Below are 19,824 nucleotides of genomic sequence, written 5' to 3'. Positions count from 1 at the left end.
GTAACCTACATCCTCTCTTCTAAATGCTTATGTTGTAATTAAATAAATTTGTATTAATTTTTTTTAATAATTTTATTAATTTTCATTACTTTTAAATACTTTTAGCACCATAACCTATCATTTATGAATCAAATTAACTAAATTTAAAAAATTACAATAACAGAATATTTAAAAATACATACATACATGACAAGTTTTTGATTTTTTTTAAGTAAATAATATTTAAAATTAGCAGCATTTTTTAAATATATATAATATTATATTTGTAGATGATGATGTAATGTTTTTAAATTAATATATAAAATAAAATTATATTTATTAAAAGTAAAATAAAATATATCACAAAAGATGAGATAATAACTGTTAATAAATAGAAAAAAATTGAAAAAACAAAAATAGATAATTTTTTTTTAAATTTATAAAATATCGGTTAATTTTACTAAGTAATTATATTTTAAAAGATAAATTTAGTATTTGAAAATATAAACACAAAAGGAATATTTTGTATATTGTTATAGATTAAAATTTGATATTAAATTAAAAATGTATTCAAAAGTAATTTTTTGTTAAAAAAAATTTAAAAATTATCAAATTACGAATTATTTCGGCATGAATATTTTTAATTAGTTTATTGGAGAAAAAATATATTGTATATTTGAAGAATAAACCCCATCTTTCATGTTTGTATATTTGAAGAATATAAAAGTCTCTTGCGCGCTCTTTCAGTTTTCTTTCTCTTCCTTCATTTGCTAGCATCACAATCTCATCACAGAGAGACAACCAAACAATCTCTTTGTTTTGTGGTTAGAATTCGTGGTGTAGGGTTGGTAGGTGAGATTGTACTTTTCTCAGAGAGAAACAGCAATGTCGGAGGAAGAGAAGTTGTTGAAGGAGGCAAAGAAATTGCCATGGGAGAATCGTCTCTTTCACAAGAATTGGAAGGTGCGCAGCGAAGCAAACATTGATTTGGCTTCGTTATGCAACTCAATAACCGATCCTAAAGACTCTCGCATCCGCGAATTTGGTTGGTGTTTCGGTTTCTATTGGATAGTGTAATTACATTGTTTGACTCGCTTATAATTTCTGTATGGGGATCTGGATGAAGTTCTCTGACGAGGCTGTATTTTTTAAGGTGTAATTTCGTTTGAATTTTTATGCCTGGCTTTGCTCTGTGTGTTTTTATTTGGCAGGCCGTTTTTTCAAGAAGACCGTGGTTGATTCGAATGCGCCGGTGCAGGAGAAGGCTCTGGACGCGTTGATTGCGTACTTGCGAGCCGCAGATGCTGACGCCGGGAGGTGAATTTCGTTACTTTTGTTGGTTGGGTTTGTAATTCATTTGCATGTTTTTGTTTTGAGGAAATTACCGTTTGTATGAATTTGAATTTCGGAGTAGGTATGGGAAGGAGGTATGTGATGCCGTTGTGGCTAAATGTCTGACAGGAAGGCCGAAGACGGTGGAAAAAGCTCAGATAGTGTTTTTGCTATGGGTGGAATTAGAGGCCGTGGATGCATTTCTGGTAATATTTTTCTGGCTTCTTAATTATTGAATGGTTTTCTACCTTATGATTCTTTTGAATTTTGTCTTTCTTTTCAGTCGCTGGGCAATGCCAAAATTTCTCCCTCTTTCTCTCAATAATTTGTGTTTGTGGGCAAAGTGTGCTGTTATAGCAATATTTGACAGAGTACTTTCGTTATAATTTTCATGTAGTGTTTTTACCAAATATTGAACATTTCTAGCGGAGTAATCAATGAGGTGAAAACTCTGATATCTAAAGTTGAGGACTGGATAATATTGAGGAAAAAACTTTACCTCAATGAGGTAGAACCAAGAACCTAATCGAGAGGGTCAGCTAAGAACGATAGTTGGTTCTCAAGTTAGTAAAATAATAAGAATAGTAAGTGTAGAGTAGATTAGAAGTGAGAACTATGGTAGGTTTGTTATTATACATGCTTCAATATGTTTTATGTTTGGGATTATTGATATAAATGAAATAATAATAATAATAACAATAATAAAGAATTACCTTTTTCATAGATTAACTATGATTAATATTATATTAAAATTATAATAAAAGATAATCTTCATTTATATGGATACTAACTAATTTAATGATAAACATTGATTTGTCGAATTATATTCCAAATATATTGGGTAAACACAGAAATTGTATTGGGGATGTTTTTTTCTTTGTTTTGCTTGAATGAATGGTTTACCTTGGGCTTCCTTTTGCAGAACTTTTTATTCTGTATTTCATAATGTCTACTGAAATAATTTTTTGACTTTTACTGTGGTTAGTATTATTTTTGTTATTGTTTTAAATACACTTTTGCCAGTTATCCTATTCCAAAAATGAGTGTTAGACTTCTTTTTTTTTGTTCAAATTTATCAAGGGTTTGCATATGCAAAAAATATTAATTAATAATAATAGGAAATATCATTTTGATAAAATATATATTATTTAGAGTTCCGTTTCTATTTTATGTTTTCATGGTATGATCTTTCATACTATTTTTTTTATTTCAAGTAGCCTTGTTTCCATTTTCTTTGTCACCAATCCCGGAAATGTCGTACATGGTGAATTCTCTATGGATTTGATGTAAATAACAGTGCATTTACTATATATTCTTAATTTTTCTGTTTCTTCCTTATTGCTCTTGGGGCTTTTTGTATGCAAAAAGTTTAATCCAAGAAGTCCTTCCACAAATGAGTATCTAGAAGTATTGTAATTTTAATTTTTTAATTGCTCTAAAGAATAAACTAATGATATGATACATTATAAAAAGTGCCAATTGTTGGTAGGAAACCCTTTTTAATGTAACAGTGTTATATAGGTCCAAATATATGTTTTAATATTTGTTTTACTTCTAACTTTTGATACAGTTGATTTCAAATAGTTTTGATTGGTTTATAACGTGGTAAATTCTTTGGAAGTTTGCACATAAATAACTTTGGGTCTACTTGTCATGTTATTCCTTTCTAATATTTTCTGATGGCTTTTATTAATTTTAGGATGCAATGGAGAAAGCAATAAAAAATAAAGTTGCTAAAGCTGTGGTACCAGCAATAGATGTTATGTTTCAAGCTTTAAGGTTTAGATTTTCTTTGTTGCAAGATCTATGATAGATGTTTTCTTTAAATGAATTTTTTAAAATTATTATTTTCTATGTTGATATATAGTGAATTTGGAGTGAAAATTGTACCCGCAAAAAGAATTTTGAAGATGCTTGCGGAACTTTTTGATCATCAAGATCAAAATGTTCGTGAGTCTGCTAAAGGGTTGACTATTGAACTTTGTCGTTGGATTGGTAAAGATAGTGTGAAGTCAATTTTGTTTGAAAAAATGAGAGACACAATGGTAAGTTAAATTGATTGTTCATCTTTTTGTAGCTTATTTGTTTTATTATTTTCTTCTAGTAATAAAATCAGAGTATTTTTGTCATTTCTGTAGAAGAAAGAGCTAGAAGCAGAACTTGTAAATATTAACCGTACAACACAACCAACCCGTAAAATAAGGTGGATGTCCAATTTTGGATTCTTTAGTTTTTGAATTTATCCATATTAAGTATTCAATAGAATCTTACTTACTCGGACATGAATAACTTATGTGCATCCATGTTCATTTTACTAAATCCTTTTATTTTGTTTCTAGTCGTTAATTTTCTGAAGTGAAATATTTGATATAATTTTAGGATGTATTTTGTTGATTTTAACCTGCTTTATGATCTGGACTTCTTTTAGATATGATGAGATGCTTTATATGACTTCTGTCTTCACCATCGCCGTAATAAAACATTCTGTCATGTTTTAGATCTGAGCAAGGAAAAGAATCCCAACCAGAAGTTATGTCAGATGATTTGGGTTCTGGTCCTATTGAAAATGCTGAGAACAATGGTATGTAAAATTATGTGTATGGAGTAATGATTTTTGTTCTCTCAGACATTGTTGTCTTTCTTCAGTATTACTAATTAATGCCTTCACTTGGTTGTCAAATGTTTTGATGATTAGTTTCCCAAGAAATTGATGAATTTGAACTTGTTGATCCTGTTGATATATTGACTCCATTGGAGAAGTCAGGATTTTGGAAGGGAGTGGTCAGTTTTCTACTCCATCTTCTTAGTAACTGTGGCACCTTTAGGTTTGTTATATGTTTTGAGTCTGTGTAAGTTAGTTCTTTACTTATTGTCATATTAATCTTCAGAAAAGCACCAAATGGTCTGAAAGGAAGGAAGCTATTGCTCAGCTAACAAAGCTTGCATCAACTAAAAGAATTTCTCCTGGTGATTTCTCAGAAGTTTGTCGGACCTTAAGGAAGGTATTATCTACGTGTTTGTTTTGGTCTTAATGTGTTTGCTCAAATGTTGTCTGTTTCCTAGAGACTCTTAGGATATATCTTATATTGTTGAAAAGTTGACATTAAGGTCAGGTATAATAACTTAAGATTAAAGCTTATCAAGTGAAGAGTTACTTCCTTTATTAATTTGTGCACCCTTTCTTTCAAACTTATATATATTTATTGTTGGTCAATTTTTCATCCAAGCTTTCTCCCGGTTTCTGTAGAGGTTCGAATTTACTTATGTATATGCAATGTACAAATATTTTTTAACATTTTTGTGCTTGGATGCATATGGTTGCATTGTATTGTTTACTTAAACTAAGTAAGGAAATAAAAAATTATTTTATTGATAACAATCACACTAATTACAAATTCGTAACCTTTGATCATCTTAACCAGATAACATCCTCCATTGATGAAAAAGATCATTATCGATGGTTGAAAGTTGATGGTCAAGTATGCAATGTTCTTAAGTTGACTATTCTTGCTTCTTGAAGTAGATCTTTTGCACCCTTGACACATGGGGTTTAAGAACAAGCCCAACTGTTGTACATGAATGATACTAACCATTGCCTTAGATGCCTTGATAGCCCAATGGCTGAATACTTGGACAAAGTCCATGGTCTACTACATGAGTTCACTTGAACAAAATGGCTAGAAAACCACTGCTGTTTCTTATTGATGTAAATATATAGGATACAAAAGGGGGCAAGACACACAAAAGAAAATATTAATAAAATAACATTACATTTCAACAACTTCAATGAATTATTGCCCTTGCTGCTACTCCTATCTAGGAAATGGAGCAACACCAAACTGTCTTCAGGTTGATGGCGTTTAGTTTAGGGATACCGAAATGCATATGCTCCCATTCACAGGAGATCCACTTTAAATTAATGTGTCTTTATTAGTAACAACATGATTTCTTGGAAAAACAATAGTGACAAGATCTAATGCAAAAGTAGAGTACAAAGCTATGTGTTTTGCAACTTATGAACTTATTTTGCAATGACTCTGTTTAGCAGTTACATTGCTACTAACATGCAACTAATCACCATCATAAGCAGATAAATTTACTTTCTTCAAAATTCTAATTAGGTACGACCATAGCACTCTTCACAAGGACTCCTATGGTGAACTCTAATCTTCAAATAGATAAGTAGCTTGGTCAGAAACTTAAAGAGAGTGTAAAGGAGGAAAAGAGATTACTTTTTAGAGATAGTAGTTTTTATAAAATGAAACTCGATGAATTAATTTCTATTTGTAGCTGGACCTTTTTAATAATAAAATAATTTAGTATCTATTATAAAAACTATTTCTACTCTTTAGTATTTTCAAGGTCCTTACATATTTGGCTCAAAGAACTACTTAAAGAACTTAGAGTTGGAGAACTTACACAAATGTCTCATTTGTGATAACCAAATTGCCCTTCATATTGGCTCAAAGATTGTATCTAGAGACATTAATACTCGATTTGCTAACTTGATTGAGAGGAAATGATTTATGTGGTGCATATGATTTATGTGCACTAACTTGAGAGGAAATGTTAGATGTATTTTTAATACGTGAGCCTAGGCCCATCACTATGTAATGTATTGTACAATCCATGTAAATTACGTTCCATTGTTCATAATATACAAGGATTCATTTGTATGAATATCTATTTTATGTGTTGAAATAAACAAGAATTTTTTAAAAACATTTTCTCCTAATCACTATGGAGATATTGAAAATATTTTTTATCCTAATAATTCACTATTTACAACATGTATCATAAGACTGACTATATGGTAAAGGGCAAATATTGCTTATATGTCAAATTGGTAGTGGTGCATTTTGTTTTTTCCCCTTACTCTAATATCTGATTGTTTCTGTCATGGTCTATTTTCATGACCATGGACATAGTTGACTTAACAATTTTTTTATCCTTGTTACTGATGTATTTATGGGCGACAAAAGTTGAACTAGTGGTTTTTGTTTGCAGCTTATTTCAGATGTGAATATTGCTGTTGCAGTTGAAGCTGTTCAGGCTATTGGCAATCTTTCTCGTGGATTAAGAACTCATTTTTCTGCGAGTTCTCGTTTTCTATTGCCTGTTTTGCTTGTAATAAGTTCTATCCTACAGACAATGTACAAGGGGTTTATTAACTTGATTGTCTTAACTAGTTATTTGTTATGTACAAGTAAAAGTTCATGTGTATTCCTTCCATTTAAATGCAACCAGGTCATTCTCTGTTTTATTTAAATTAGTTGATCAACAGAATTTGTTGAGACTATGATCTTTCTCATTTTGAACTTCTGATCACCTTACATTTCTCTTACTGGTGGGTTTTTAATAATTGATTTTGGTAAGAAGGTTGATTATCTTCTGGTTTGAATGTTTTTAGAAGTGTTAACATGATAATTTTGCTTTTAGTTTACAGGGAAAGTCTTGTTAAAGTAAATAATTAATTGTATTTATACACATAAAATAATAATTTATTCTTTCTTCTAATATTGCTTTTCGATGAATAGGAAAAATTGAAGGAGAAAAAACCTGCTTTGGCTGAGGCATTGTCACAGACTCTTCAAGCGATGCATAAAGCTGGATGCATCAGCCTCATAGATATTGTTGAAGGCAGGTTTCCCATTTTCTTTATTGAACTTAGTAGTCTTTTATTTGAAGGGCTTTCAATACTGGACTTACAGAATCTTAGAATCTCTTTCATCCTTTTACATCACTAACTACAGATGTCAGAACAAAAGTGTTTTGGTGTCATTTTCCCTCTAGAATCTGTATCCTAAGTAGTTTATATTTCTTTTTTATTTATTTGTATGATATATCCACGATTTAAATTGGTTTTTCATAATGTGTAGCTGCTTGTCATTAGTGTTTTGTATTTGCTTCTTGTTGAGTGAACTATGTTTAATCTGTTGCAGAAATCAAGACAGCCACCAAAAACAAAGTCCCTCTTGTGCGATCGTTAACCTTGACCTGGGTGACATTTTGTATCGAAACAAGTAACAAAGGTGTTATTGCAAAGGTGCACAAGGATTATGTGCCAATCTGTATGGAGGTCAGTTTGTTCTTGCTGTTTAATTTTGTCTAGCACACATGCATTGATTTTTGGGTGGAATTTAAAAGCAACTTTAGAGTCTTTGGCTTATATATATAGGATTCAACAGTTTTAGTTCTTTTTAGTTAAATATCAGTTTAATCACCTTCTTTCCCTGGTGTAGGACCACTAGAAACATGATTTAATTAATAAATCATTTATTTTGAATTGCGTTTCTGTGTGTTAAGAAATGAATTTTAAGTCTTACTTAACCTCACAAAACCGGCTTGTAAGGCTAGGTTTGCATCCACTTATATATTGTGAATTGTCCTTATATGTAGTCAATATGAGACTTCCAACACACCCCTTCACGTCGAGGCTATACATCTCATGCGTGAGACTAAATATTAATGAGTGGTCCGATAACAGGTGAAACAATAAACACGAATAACAACAATTCGCTAGGATAGGTCCTAACCATGACTTTAATATCATCTTAAGAAATGGACTTTAAGTCTAACTCAGTCCCTTACAACCGGCTTGTAAGTTGAGGTTTGCACTCACTTATATAGTGTGAATTGTCCTCATCTCTAGTCAATGTGAAACTTCTAACACTGTGAAACGCGCATTATGAGTGCTGATCTTATATTTATTTATTAGTATTTTAAAAAGCTAAAATTTGGATATTGCAGTGCCTAAAGGACGGCACTCCTGAAGTCAGGGATGCTGCCTTTTCAGCATTGGCAGCAATAGCTAAGGTAAAATATGTTTCAACCGCATATGTTTGTGTGTTTGAGGATATGCTTTTGCTGTTGAGGGTATAAACCTCATTTCATTCACCCTTTTAATAGTCGGTTGGCATGAGACCTCTGGAAAGGTCTTTGGAGAAACTTGATGATGTTAGGAGAAAGAAGCTTTCGGAAATGATTTCAGGATCTGAAGATGCTGTGCCTGGTCGTTCTTCTGCAGGTTTTGTACTTTTTATTTATTATAGAAACAAATATATTATTAGATGTCAAGGGGAAAATGTAAGTTTTGGGCTAGACGGTGCAATCTTTGTAGTTGATGTGTATCAGAAGTTTGGATATGATCTTTTAAAGGTGATCTTGATAATTAAAATCAGCAGACCATGGTTTTTTAAAATTACAAGTTTTCACACTGGCTCATGCTGATCATTCCTTTCAAATTATCCTCAACCAGGCATTAAATTTCTGTAACTATGATTGGCAGTACTCAAATTATTTGTTTCACTGATGTTTGAATTTTCCTAAATCCTGCTATGTTTCTGCCTTCCTAATTCAAGTCATTCTCTAAATTGTTCTTTGATTTATGTTTGATTTCTAAATATGGGGTTGTTTTATGCTGACATTCGATAATGATTTCCCAGCTTCTGTGCAAAATACACGTGCAAGAGCATCTTCTGCAGAGGTGGATTTACTTTTCTTTCATTTTGGTTTTCGTTTAATAATTTTAACACGAGTTTCATTTGAATCAGTAGATTTGATTGGTTACTTTGTTGAATGGTTACTTTTTTTTCAAATGATTTCTTTTATATATTACTTTTTTAAGAGAAATTATGTGAATTTTTTCCACTGAATCCGTCCCCTAAAACATGTTATTCCAATATTTAACTTAGATGTAACATGGCAATGTAATGCTATATTGCTAATGGGTTTTGCACAGGAGTTTGAGAACAATGTTAAATATAGAGAATACAAATTTATCAATGATTTAATATTAAAGTTTAAATGTAATATTGGATGTCCAACATCAATGTCACTTGATTTGCATACAGACCTCTGAAAGTGCATTTGTCAAAAGATCAGCTGCAAGCATGCTTAGTGGAAAGAGACCTGTTCAGTCACTTGTAAGATTGTACTTTCTTGCTTTTAACTAATATGTGATTGTGATGAACGGAAGTTGATTAGTTAAATAATTTGTATATTCTAGCCTGTCACTAAGAAAAAGGGTGCTGTAAAGTCTGGGACAAAGAAAAAAACAGATGTAGTTGCACGAGTGAAGGCTTCGAAATCAGTTGAACAACATGAGGATGTTGAGGTGAATTGATATCTGTTTGTCTTGTCTCTTTTTTTTCGGAATCTTCCATCTCAGTTTCTTTTATAACTAATTATAGTTATTTCAATCTGTGTCCAACACTATGCAGCCTACTGAGATGAGTCTAGAAGAGATTGAAAGCCGAGTAGGTTCTCTCATACAGTCAGATACTATAAATCTACTAAAAAGTGCGGCGTGGAAAGAGCGTTTGGAAGGTTGGCGGTTTGCTGTTTGTTTTTTTTTTTTTATCGGTAATGTGAGTGATTAGTATTTGTTAGTGGGGGGAGTTGAACCTCTCCCATCCTCCCTTTCAAATCCATCAAACCAACCTATATCCCCGAGTGTTAGTGGAGGAGTTCAACCCACAGCCCCTCCCATCATCCCTTACAAATTTGCTGATTGTGATGCGTTACTCTTCTAAAATTTTTATATTAGAAAGAAGTATAAAAGTTGAGAATTCTATTCTGTGACGAAACATGGCCTGCTATTCCCTGTAATAAAAAATGATTGTGTAAAAGATAATAAATATAGTTTTTTTCCTTCTAATTTTCTGGTAATAAATGCTTTTTGAAAATGCTTGATAGAATGTGGCTGCTGAAGTTAGAATTTTGCAGCCATTTCTTCACTGAAAGAGCAAGTAGAAGGCTTACAGGACCTCGACCAATCAGCAGAAATTTTGATTCATTTACTCTGCACTTTACCTGGATGGGGCGAGAAAAATGTTCAGGTTCTTATTTTCTTTAGAATTTAAAATGTTTTTTTTTTCAAATATGGGTTGGATATTATTAAAGGTTCCTAAACTTGTATTTTCCTTGCGCAGGTTCAGCTTCAGGTTATTGAAGTTGTCACTCTTATAGGTTCAACTGTGGCTAAATTTCCAAAGAAGTGTGTAGTACTTTGCCTTTCAGGTAGGTATTTTAGTTATTAATATTTTTAAACCCAGTTTACTTCTTGAAGGGCTGGTTTGATTTGCTACTTGTTTTTCATTGTTAGGACTAAGTGAACGTGTAGCGGATATTAAGACACGTGCACATGCAATGCGATGCCTGAGTACATTGTGTGAAGTAGTTGGTCCAGGATTCATTTTTGAAAGAGTAAGCACGGTTATAAGCATATATTCTAAATATTAACAAAACTATTGTGCTTCTAGCTTGTGAATCCTGTAAATATATGCACATGGAAAGGGTGCTTACAATTTTTCTTTTGGAATATGGTAAAAATATGATCAATTAGCACTATTGTGTCTGCATCACTAGTGTTCATTATATCAACATTTACACAAGGTGAATCTTGATTTTCCATTATTAATCATCTGAAGTTTAAGAGGTGAGCTTACGTCAAATCTATGCAGTTTTGTGAATGATAGTTCGCTTGACAAAATTATATCTCCTTAACAATTTGTTGACTTAGTAGAGGTTAAGTTATATATATTTCATTGTAGAATTTCATAATTTGTTAGGTTTTTAAATAATATTTTTTTAAAACTTGACAAAAGGTAAGACTTAAAAAAGTTGGCAGTAAATAGTTTTAGTTTGTGACTGCAATCAGCCAAACTCTCTTAGCGTAGCAGTTTACATTTTGTAGTTAATTTGTTATTAGGTTTAGGCCTATGTCTGGATTCATATGAAATGTAGGTTGTTCGTTTTTTGCTGTATATTATTGAGTTTGTTTATCTTGATGCATTAAACAAATCATGCTTGAAAAACTGTATTTACTGTAGCTTTACAAGATCGTGAAGGAACATAAGAATCCTAAGGTTCTTAGTGAGGGGATTTTGTGGATGGTTTCTGCTGTTGAGGATTTTGGTGTCTCACAAATAAATCTTAAGGTGCACCATGGATATTTTATTTCTGTATTTTTTTATTATAGAATGATTTGGTTAAAGTATCTATGTATAATGCAAATCTTCTGCAGGATTTAATTGATTTTCTTAAAGACATTGGGTTGCATTCAAGTGCTGCTGCTACTAGAAATGCATCAATTAAGCTTTTGGGTGTTCTGCACAGATTTGTTGGTCCAGGTGACTTTGCGTTTCAAATTCCATCTCAATTTTGTATTCAAGGGTCTAAGCCTTTTCTTTTTGCAGAAATTAGAGGGTTTCTTACTGATGTAAAGCCTGCACTGCTAAGTGCCCTTGATACAGAATATGAGAAGAATCCATTTGAGGTATGTTATGTTTACTGAGGTTAGTTCTGTGTTATGTTTTGGTTTCCTAATGTTGTCATTATATTTCCACTGTGCTAGGGAGCATCTGCAATTACCAAAAGAACTGTCAGAACATTAGACTCTTCATCTGATGTTACTGGAGGACTTGATGGGTTGCCTCGCGAAGACATCAGTGGAAAGATCACTCCGACTCTCCTGAAGAGCTTGGGAAGCCCTGATTGGAAGGTTTGTTTGATAAATCTAGCTGTTGCTATTGTTTTTTAATCAGCAATGTTAGTTGTTATCCATTAGTCTTATGCTCGATTTGTATATACCTCAACACGAGGAAGTGTGTTGGAAGTCTCACATCAATTAGAGATAAAGTCAATTTAGAATATATAATTGGATGCAAACTTTACCTTACAAACCAAGTTTGTAGGGTTGAATTAAGCCTAAAGTCCATCTCTTTGTACTTAAAGTAGTTTTCTGCTTTCACTTTCAGTTATTAAGGAGAAGTATGTTACTGTGATGTTGTTTCTAACTTTGTTGCACAATTTTATTTAGGTTAAATCATTCCAGAGGTCCCCACTTTTGTAGCGAAATCTCAAGTAGGTCCCCCCATTTTTATTTGACTCAATTGAGTCCCTATTTTTGAAAATTCGTTGTAATCGGTTCCTTTCTGTTAGTTGTCCAGTAATGGTGTTAATTATGTGCCACGTGTTAGCACGTGGTTTTTTTTAATTTTTTTAATTTTTTTAATAATTTATATTTTTTTTAAAAAAATTAAAATTGTCACGTGTCAATCTGACATTGTGCCACGTGTCACTGTTGGATGTGAAAAGTCTTAATGTAGTCCCTATATTTGTTATTTTGTCTCAATTTGGTCCCAATTTTGTTAAAACTGAATCAATTTCATCATGTATCAAATTTAAATTTTATATAAATTTTACAATGGTATTTTTATTATAGTTGATATTTTTAACAAAATTAAATTTATTTAAATGTATATTTTGCACTGATATTTATTTAAATTTTATTTTAAATATTTATATATCCATAATTTATAGATAAATGTTAGAGTTGCTTTAAAAATAAAAACTTTATAAATTCAAATATAAAATTTAAAAAAAAAATTATAACAATTCTAACATTTGTCTATAAATTATTAATATAGAAATATTTGAAACAATATTTAAATAAAGTTCAATGCAAAATATACATTTAAATAAACTTAATTTTGTTAAAAATATCAATTATAATAAAAATACCATTGTAAATTTATATAAAAATTAAATTTGATATAGTTTTGAAATTGATTCAGTTTTAAACAAAGTTGGGACCAAATTGAGACAAAATAACAAATACAGGGATTATATTGAGACTTTTGACATTCAATAGTGACACGTGGCACTGCCACATCACATTGTCTCTGTCACGTGGCACAATGTCAGATTGACACGTGACAATTTTTTTTTTAAAAAAAATTAAAAATTAAAAAAAATCAGGTGTTGACACGTGACACATAATTAGCACCATTACTGGACAACTAACGGAAAGGAACCAATTGCAATGAATTTTCAAAAATAGGGACTCAAATGAGTCAAATAAAAATAGGGGGACCTACTTGAGATTTCACTACAAAAATTAGGACTTCTGAAATGATTTAACCTTTTATTTACTATAGGTTCGTGTGGTTTCTGTTCATGCTGTAGACAAAATATTGGAAGAGGCAAATAATCGCATTCAAGCGACTGGAACTGGTACTCCATATTCTTTGTTCAACTTTTACCCATTTAGTAAAATGCATTCCATATTTTACCAATTGTTCTAGTTTATTATAAACTTTGTCAATCCTTTTAATTTTTTCCTAACTGTTTTGTTACCAGTTGAGTTGTTTGGAGCTCTTAGGGGAAGGCTCTTTGATAGCAACAAAAACATCGTCACGGCTACCTTGGTGACAGTTGGCAATGTTGCATCAGCAATGGGACAAGCTGCTGAGAAGGCAAGCAAGGTAAGAGGATTCTGTTATGTTTTCTTAATTATGCCCAGTTGGTGTTTGCTATTTGAACTTAATTTAAATGGTATGTTACAGGGTATTCTGTCTGATATATTGAAATGTCTTGGTGACAAGAATAAGCACACTAGAGAATGTGCGCTGAATACTTTAGATTCTTGGGTGGCTGCTGTTCATCTTGATAAAATGGTTTGTCCTTATCCTGTGTAAATTGTAATGTTATTCTGTGTTCTTAGTATTGCTGTCCTAAGTATGGTTATTACTTTAGGTGCCATATATTGCAACGGCTTTGATGGACTCTAGAATTGGTGCGGTTGGCCGTAGAGATCTTTTCGATTGGTTATCTAAGCAACTTTCTGGGTTAAGTAGTTTTGCTGAAGCTGCAGAACTTCTTAAGCCTGCTTCTTCTGCATTGACAGTAAAATCCGGTTACTCAGCTTTCTAATTTTTTGCGGTTTTTTTAATCTGCAAATGTTAATTGTAATTATTTTTGTTTTAATTCACACTATTCTCTGAACAAAATTTATGATGGCTTCTTCTTAGGATAAATCTTTGGATGTTCGTAAAGCAGGAGAGGCTTGCATTAATGAGATGCTGAGAATTGGTAGACCTGACATAGTATGTGTGTGAGAAAAATAAAAATGCTTTTTTCTTCTCCAGTTTCTTCAATAATATTGTGATACAAAGCATCTTTGAATCGTTTATTCAGATTGAAAAGGTGGTTAAAGACATTCACGGACCGGCACTGACACTAATTCTGGAGAAGTTAAAACCATATGGAGATTTTCAAGGTAAGTTCTCATTCTTCTTTGCGAATCATGTTGAATTTTTGCTTCTTGTTTTCTTTCTCTTACCTTCACAATTTTTATCTTTCAGAGTCATTTGAGTCAGCTAAATCAATTTCAGTGGAAGCACCACCAAAATTGAAGGTGCAGAAATCAACTGCCAGTGGTGTTTCAAAACAGGGAAATAGAGTTGCATCTTTGGTATGTTGTTTTTATGTTAATATGTTAATTACTTCTAAAATTGTTTGGACTCCTAACTATTTGTTTCATCATCTAAAAGAGAGCTGTGGTAACAAAAGACGCTAAATCTAAATCAGTATCTGTTCAAGATACAGTGGTTCGGTCTCAATCCTTGTTGAATATCAAGCATTCAAATAAGGTATATTGAATGTTACTTATGATCTCAAAAGTATCCGTAGGTGGATTGATCTTGATGGTTGTCTTACATGCAGGAAGAAAGAGAGAGAAGAGTGCTTCAAAGAAGCAAGTTTGAGGACCAACGCGCTAAACAGATTCAAGATCTTAAGGTGGGAATGTTTGTTGAGGAATAATCATACATAACTCCAACTTGTTAAATGCGATTGCAATTTGCAGAGTGATATGATGAAGTATTTCAGAGAGGATTTATGTAGGAGACTCTTGAGTGCAGATTTTAGGAAGCAAGTTGAAGGACTTGAAATGCTGCAGAAGGTGTTGTTCTTTAACTTTCATACTTTTGAAGTGTTGAATGTACCGGAACTTATACAAACTGCAATTGCAAATTCAGGCACTTCCGTCCATTGCTAAGGAAGTCATAGAAGTTTTGGACATTCTTCTGAGGTGGTTTGTGTTACAGTTTTGCCAATCAAACACAACATATCTATTAAAGGTTTGATTTATTATTGTTTATTTTCTGATTTCAATTTCTTTGTTTTCCTTTCTTTTGGAAATGTATGGTGTCGGTTGTAACTTTATTCGGTTTAATTGCACAGTTGCTAGAATTTCTTCAAGAGCTTCTTGACACCTTGAAGGATGAGGGGTACTCTCTGACAGAATCTGAAATGGCGGTGTTTCTTCCATTCCTAGTAGAGAAGGTTAATTTTAACAACTGTATTTGGAACACATTATGATTTCTGTTGTTGGAAGGCTTACGTGGATTAGAAATAAGATAAATTTAGAATATATAAATGAGTACAAACCTTCGTTTATAAGTCGATTTTGTGAAATTGAGTTAGGTTTAAAATTCACTCCTTAATATATATATATATATATATATATATATATATATATATATATATATATATATATATATATATATATATATATATATATATATATATATATATGAATCCTAGTTTAGTTTATTTATGCTAATGTTTGGTTATAGGGCTAGGTTTGAGTAATGTATTTACTTTGGTGTGACAGATGGGGAAGTAGAATTTAATTTCTTATTTTAATGTTGTAGTTAGGGCATAACATTGAGAAAGTACGAGAAAAGGTGCGGGAGCTGACCAAACAATTTGTTGTCATGTATTCTGGGTCTAGATGTTTCCGATATATATTGGAGGGTTTGCGCTCCAAGAATAACGACATATGGAAATCTATTGTTAAGCCAACAGATGCTGAGAAAAGGATTTTAGATGATAGATTAAAGTGCAAGGTCAGTACATACTTACTCATGTCTGTTTGATATATTGAATTCTTGATGATGTTGGTCGTGTAATTTATTAGGTCTCAAAGATAAAAAGAAAGGAGGAAGGGAATAATGGAGAACCAAGGGCCATTTTAAGGAGCTCAGTCAAGGGGAATAGGTGCGTTTATTATTTATTTTTTGGTTTAATTACAGATTTGGTTTTTGTTTTTGTTCAAAAATATTAAATTGGTCTTCTAATTTTTTCAATCTCAATTTATTTCTGATATGCAAAAGTTGATACAATTTAGTACTGATTTTTAAAAAATGATACAATTTAGTTATTTTTTTTAAATTTCTTGAAATGGATAAAAACTTCTTCATCAAAATTGATACTAAAAATATGTTAATTAAATCAACAAAACAAATTATTCTTATAGAGAAGTTTCAACTTTTATGAAAAATCCTTTACTCATTTCAAAAAATTTAATGAAAAGACCAAATTATATCAACTTTTCACAAATCAGAATCAAATGATATCAATTTTCACAAATTAGGATTAAAATGAGAATAAAAAAAAAGTGGAGAAAAAACTTAACATTTTTGAGCGAAAACAGAAAATGTTAAATTTGATGTTTAACGGTGAATATTTTCTGTTATTGCTTCTATTACCAGGTCTAATGTTGCAGAGCAAAGTGGAGAGATGTCTAGATCTCTTAGTGATCCTGTATTGCGGTATGATAAAAGTTTTATTCAAATTCATTCTTTTATCTCCTTGTTAAAGGGAAATTGACCCTGTACCACATTACTCTCTATTATTGTTCCTTATCACTCATGTTGATGTCAGGAAATGTTATGGTCAACCTGATAGTAACATTGACAGACAGTTGATTTCCCATTCTTCAGCTTTTGCCAATGTACCCAAAGATTGGAATGAAGTACTTGATATGATTTCTTTTGGTTCTCCTGAACAGGTGAATTAAACTGAATAATTTGCTGTTAGATGCAAATGTATTTTTGAGATTCCCCTATTCTCATTCTGGATTTTGGTAATTGGAGTTTGAAATCTGATTTTCAATTTATTTTCTTTTGCAGTCTATTGATGGAATGAAAGTTGTTTGTTGTAAGTTACATCAAGCCACTAAAGATCCAGAAGGTATTGTTATGGATGAACTTGTGAAAGATGCAGATAGGCTAGTTTTAGACCTTGCAAATAAGGTCAGAGTTTTCTAAACTGCTTCCCTCTTTTGGGGAAAGATCTTCATATTTTAATTATTCTCCTATTTATTTCAAATAGGCTGGGAGAACTTTTCACTCTATTTTGACTGGGGCTTCGTCACGATGTTGTCAACATGTGCTTAACACTCTCATGCAGGTAGATGTTTTTTGGCAGTGGGGATGGGAATTTTTATCATCTTTTTCTATTTTTTTCTTTTTTATCGACAATGTTAGTCGACTCTCATGCAGGTAGATTTCTTTTGGTGGTGGGGATGGGAATTTGTATCATTTTCTTTTTATCGGCAATGTTAGTTAATATTTGTTATTAGGAGAGTTGAACTCATAATCTTTTTTATTCTTCCTTCCAAACTCATCAAACCAATCTTATATTTCCAAATTATTAGTGGTGAGAGTCGAAGTAGCAACCTCTCCCACCTTCTCTTCCAACTTTATCACTAAGTCATTCCAACTTTATCACTAAGTCATCCTTATATATCTGAAATTTGTATCATCCCATTGCTGTAATTTGTTTTGGTCTATACAGATATTTCAGAATAAAAGATTAGCGCATGCTGTGAAGGAGAGCACTCTTGAAAGTCTCATTACCGAGCTGCTTCTGTGGCTCTTGGATGACAGGGTTCCTCGTATGGAAGATGGAACCTTGTTGAAAGCATTGAATGTATTGATTCTTAAGATTCTGGTTAGAAACTTTGTCAATCTCTATTGTTGAACTGATATGTCAGGCATTATGAAAATGTATTATTGTGCAAATTTAGTAACTATTATTGTCAATACAGGCTAATGCAGATCGTACATCATCCTTTGTTGTCTTGATCATTCTTTTACGGCCTTTAGATTCATCCAGGTGGTCAAATGGATCACTTGCTTCCAGAAATCAAAAGTTTTCTGATCTGGTCGTGAAATGCCTTATCAAGCTTACAGAGTTAACATCTTCGTAGAAACAAACTTGTAGATTTTTCAATTGACAGAAAGAAGACCAGAAGCAAAACAGGTTTTGTGAGTTTTGAACTTCAAGAGATTTGTACAAAATTGTTAATATACTACTTTACCAACATTATTAAGAATTTATCAAATATTCAAAGTCACTTGTATTTTTTTTTTCTCTATTGCGCTAAATAGTAAATACCCAAAGTCCTGTAAATACAATGAGATAAATTTAGCGGCTTATGCGGTATCCTAATTTAGCATCTTAAAATGAATAATTTATATTCACTAAACAGCATATTACTCACGGGCATGATTCGTTGGTACTAGAACAAATATGTTGGTAAACTTTATCAATGGTTACAAAATCTGGAGGCCATTATTACTGGTGACAAATCCCTCTATGATTGGCCGTTAGTAACATTTTTTTTGGTAAAATACGTAATTAGTTCTCCTTCTTTATCCGATCCTTCCTCTCCTTTTTTTTTCTTTTATTTCTTCATCTTCTTTCTTCTTTCCTTCTTGTCTTCGTCGAGCCCCTGTACCACGGTCTCCTCCTTCTATTTGTCTTCTTCCTTCACCTCCTCTAATTTTGACATCTTTGACAATGTTTTTCACTTAAATGTCATCAGCGATCATTAGTGTCCTTGGTGTGTGTCACCATCGATCATTAGCGTCATTGATGCACATCATCATTGTGTCACCATCGAACTACCATCATCACATCTCTTTCTCCTCTTCTAGTATTTGTGATTATATGTTATTGACAAATTTTTCTATTAGATTTTGTAAATAGATTTTGTACCGACAAAAATATTCATTAATAAATTAAAATGTGAAATTGTTAAAAAAATTAGTTGATAAATGACTTTATCGACAGATTTGTTATTCGTGATATTCTGTTGATAATTGAGAAAATTTCCTGTAGTAATTTCTGATCTCCAAATTTTACGTAGATTGGAATGTGAGTTGATAAGACAAACTTGATAAATTCAATTAGTTGGTTAGTTACAAGCTACGATTAAAGGACAACGTAATTTTTAAAAGGTTATTCATTAAACTCACTGGGAATAGGGGAAGCCAGATGTAAATAAACAAATATGGACCTTTATATAAGTAGCAATTTCTTACTAAGGACAGATGAAGAAACAAATTACATGAAAGTAGATCAGTACTCCCTTGAAAGAGAACAAAAGATGAAACTAAACTCCTATGACTTACTTCCTCCAAATATTAACCAGTAAAATTTCTAACACCTGACATTTTTTTTTTAATTTTTTTTTTCAAAAAGGAAATTAAAAAAATCAGGTATGACATGTGACATGATATTAATGGTGTTAGTCATTTTTGTCTGAAAGAGACTTAATTAAAATATTTTTTTAAAAATTAGGTACAATTGACATTCTTTTTTAGAAGGAGTATCTGATACATCTCTATGAAAGTAAGTAGATATCATCCAAGTAATTAAACCATCTATTTTTGTATCATTCACGTTATCAACTCTTCTTTAAAAGTAACATTATTACTTGGCTTCACTCCATCATTATCATTAATTATTTTTATTTAATTTTTCAATAATATTGGTTATTATGTTTTTAGAACTTTGTAAAATCTCACCACTAAATGAAGAGAACTTTGATGTTGAGTCTGATTAGCTATGATCAGAATTTTTTTTTTTTACAAT

The 19,824-nt window shown here is 31.7% G+C and overlaps 1 protein-coding gene across 5 annotated transcripts; it reads left to right on the top strand.

Moving 5' to 3' along the window:
• Window positions 1-706: 706 nt before the first annotated feature.
• Window positions 707-18,610, top strand: LOC114181685 (protein MOR1-like). 5 transcript variants are annotated; one of them, XM_085672185.1, is made up of 45 exons: window positions 707-1,024; window positions 1,191-1,296; window positions 1,394-1,517; window positions 3,011-3,090; window positions 3,179-3,356; window positions 3,450-3,514; window positions 3,810-3,892; window positions 4,007-4,092; window positions 4,200-4,313; window positions 6,319-6,438; window positions 6,849-6,951; window positions 7,254-7,390; window positions 8,062-8,127; window positions 8,221-8,338; window positions 8,757-8,797; window positions 9,165-9,236; window positions 9,320-9,427; window positions 9,534-9,639; window positions 10,039-10,151; window positions 10,245-10,332; window positions 10,418-10,518; window positions 11,145-11,252; window positions 11,339-11,444; window positions 11,511-11,590; window positions 11,669-11,815; window positions 13,254-13,329; window positions 13,456-13,580; window positions 13,662-13,772; window positions 13,852-14,001; window positions 14,127-14,201; window positions 14,293-14,374; window positions 14,460-14,569; window positions 14,649-14,747; window positions 14,821-14,895; window positions 14,963-15,058; window positions 15,135-15,236; window positions 15,340-15,441; window positions 15,813-16,007; window positions 16,079-16,158; window positions 16,653-16,712; window positions 16,825-16,951; window positions 17,073-17,195; window positions 17,275-17,352; window positions 17,740-17,895; window positions 17,993-18,610. In XM_085672185.1, exons 1-45 carry the CDS (start codon window positions 865-867, stop codon window positions 18,152-18,154), a joined length of 4,794 nt encoding a protein of 1,597 aa, XP_085528311.1. In that variant the 5' UTR covers window positions 707-864; the 3' UTR covers window positions 18,155-18,610. The 5 variants fall into 5 exon arrangements, 4 of the variants coding, with proteins under 4 accessions (XP_085528311.1, XP_085528312.1, XP_085528313.1 ...); XM_085672186.1 differs by lacking the exon at window positions 17,993-18,610 and having other exon boundaries at window positions 17,073-17,133; window positions 17,740-17,878; XM_085672187.1 differs by lacking the exons at window positions 17,275-17,352; window positions 17,740-17,895; window positions 17,993-18,610 and having other exon boundaries at window positions 16,884-16,951; window positions 17,073-17,196.
• Window positions 18,611-19,824: the final 1,214 nt, after the last annotated feature.

The sequence above is a fragment of the Vigna unguiculata genome, chromosome 4 (genome assembly GCF_037176805.1).
Source record: "Vigna unguiculata cultivar grain cowpea cultivar isolate G323 ecotype 2 chromosome 4, ASM3717680v1, whole genome shotgun sequence".
NCBI lineage: Eukaryota > Viridiplantae > Streptophyta > Magnoliopsida > Fabales > Fabaceae > Vigna > Vigna unguiculata.
Note: the sequence above shows the minus strand (reverse complement) of the source record. Positions and strands in the feature narration are given on the sequence as shown.

What these genes read in the sequence shown, in the direction of transcription:
- LOC114181685 (XM_085672185.1), top strand. Translation starts at nt 865, where the DNA reads ATGTCGGAGGAAGAGAAGTTGTTGAAGGAGGCAAAGAAATTGCCATGG. An exon ending in CAGGATTCATTTTTGAAAGA is followed by an intron (nt 10,519 to 11,144) that starts GTAAGCACGGTT and finishes TATTTACTGTAG; the next exon opens with CTTTACAAGATCGTGAAGGA. An exon ending in TTCCATTCCTAGTAGAGAAG is followed by an intron (nt 15,442 to 15,812) that starts GTTAATTTTAAC and finishes TTAATGTTGTAG; the next exon opens with TTAGGGCATAACATTGAGAA.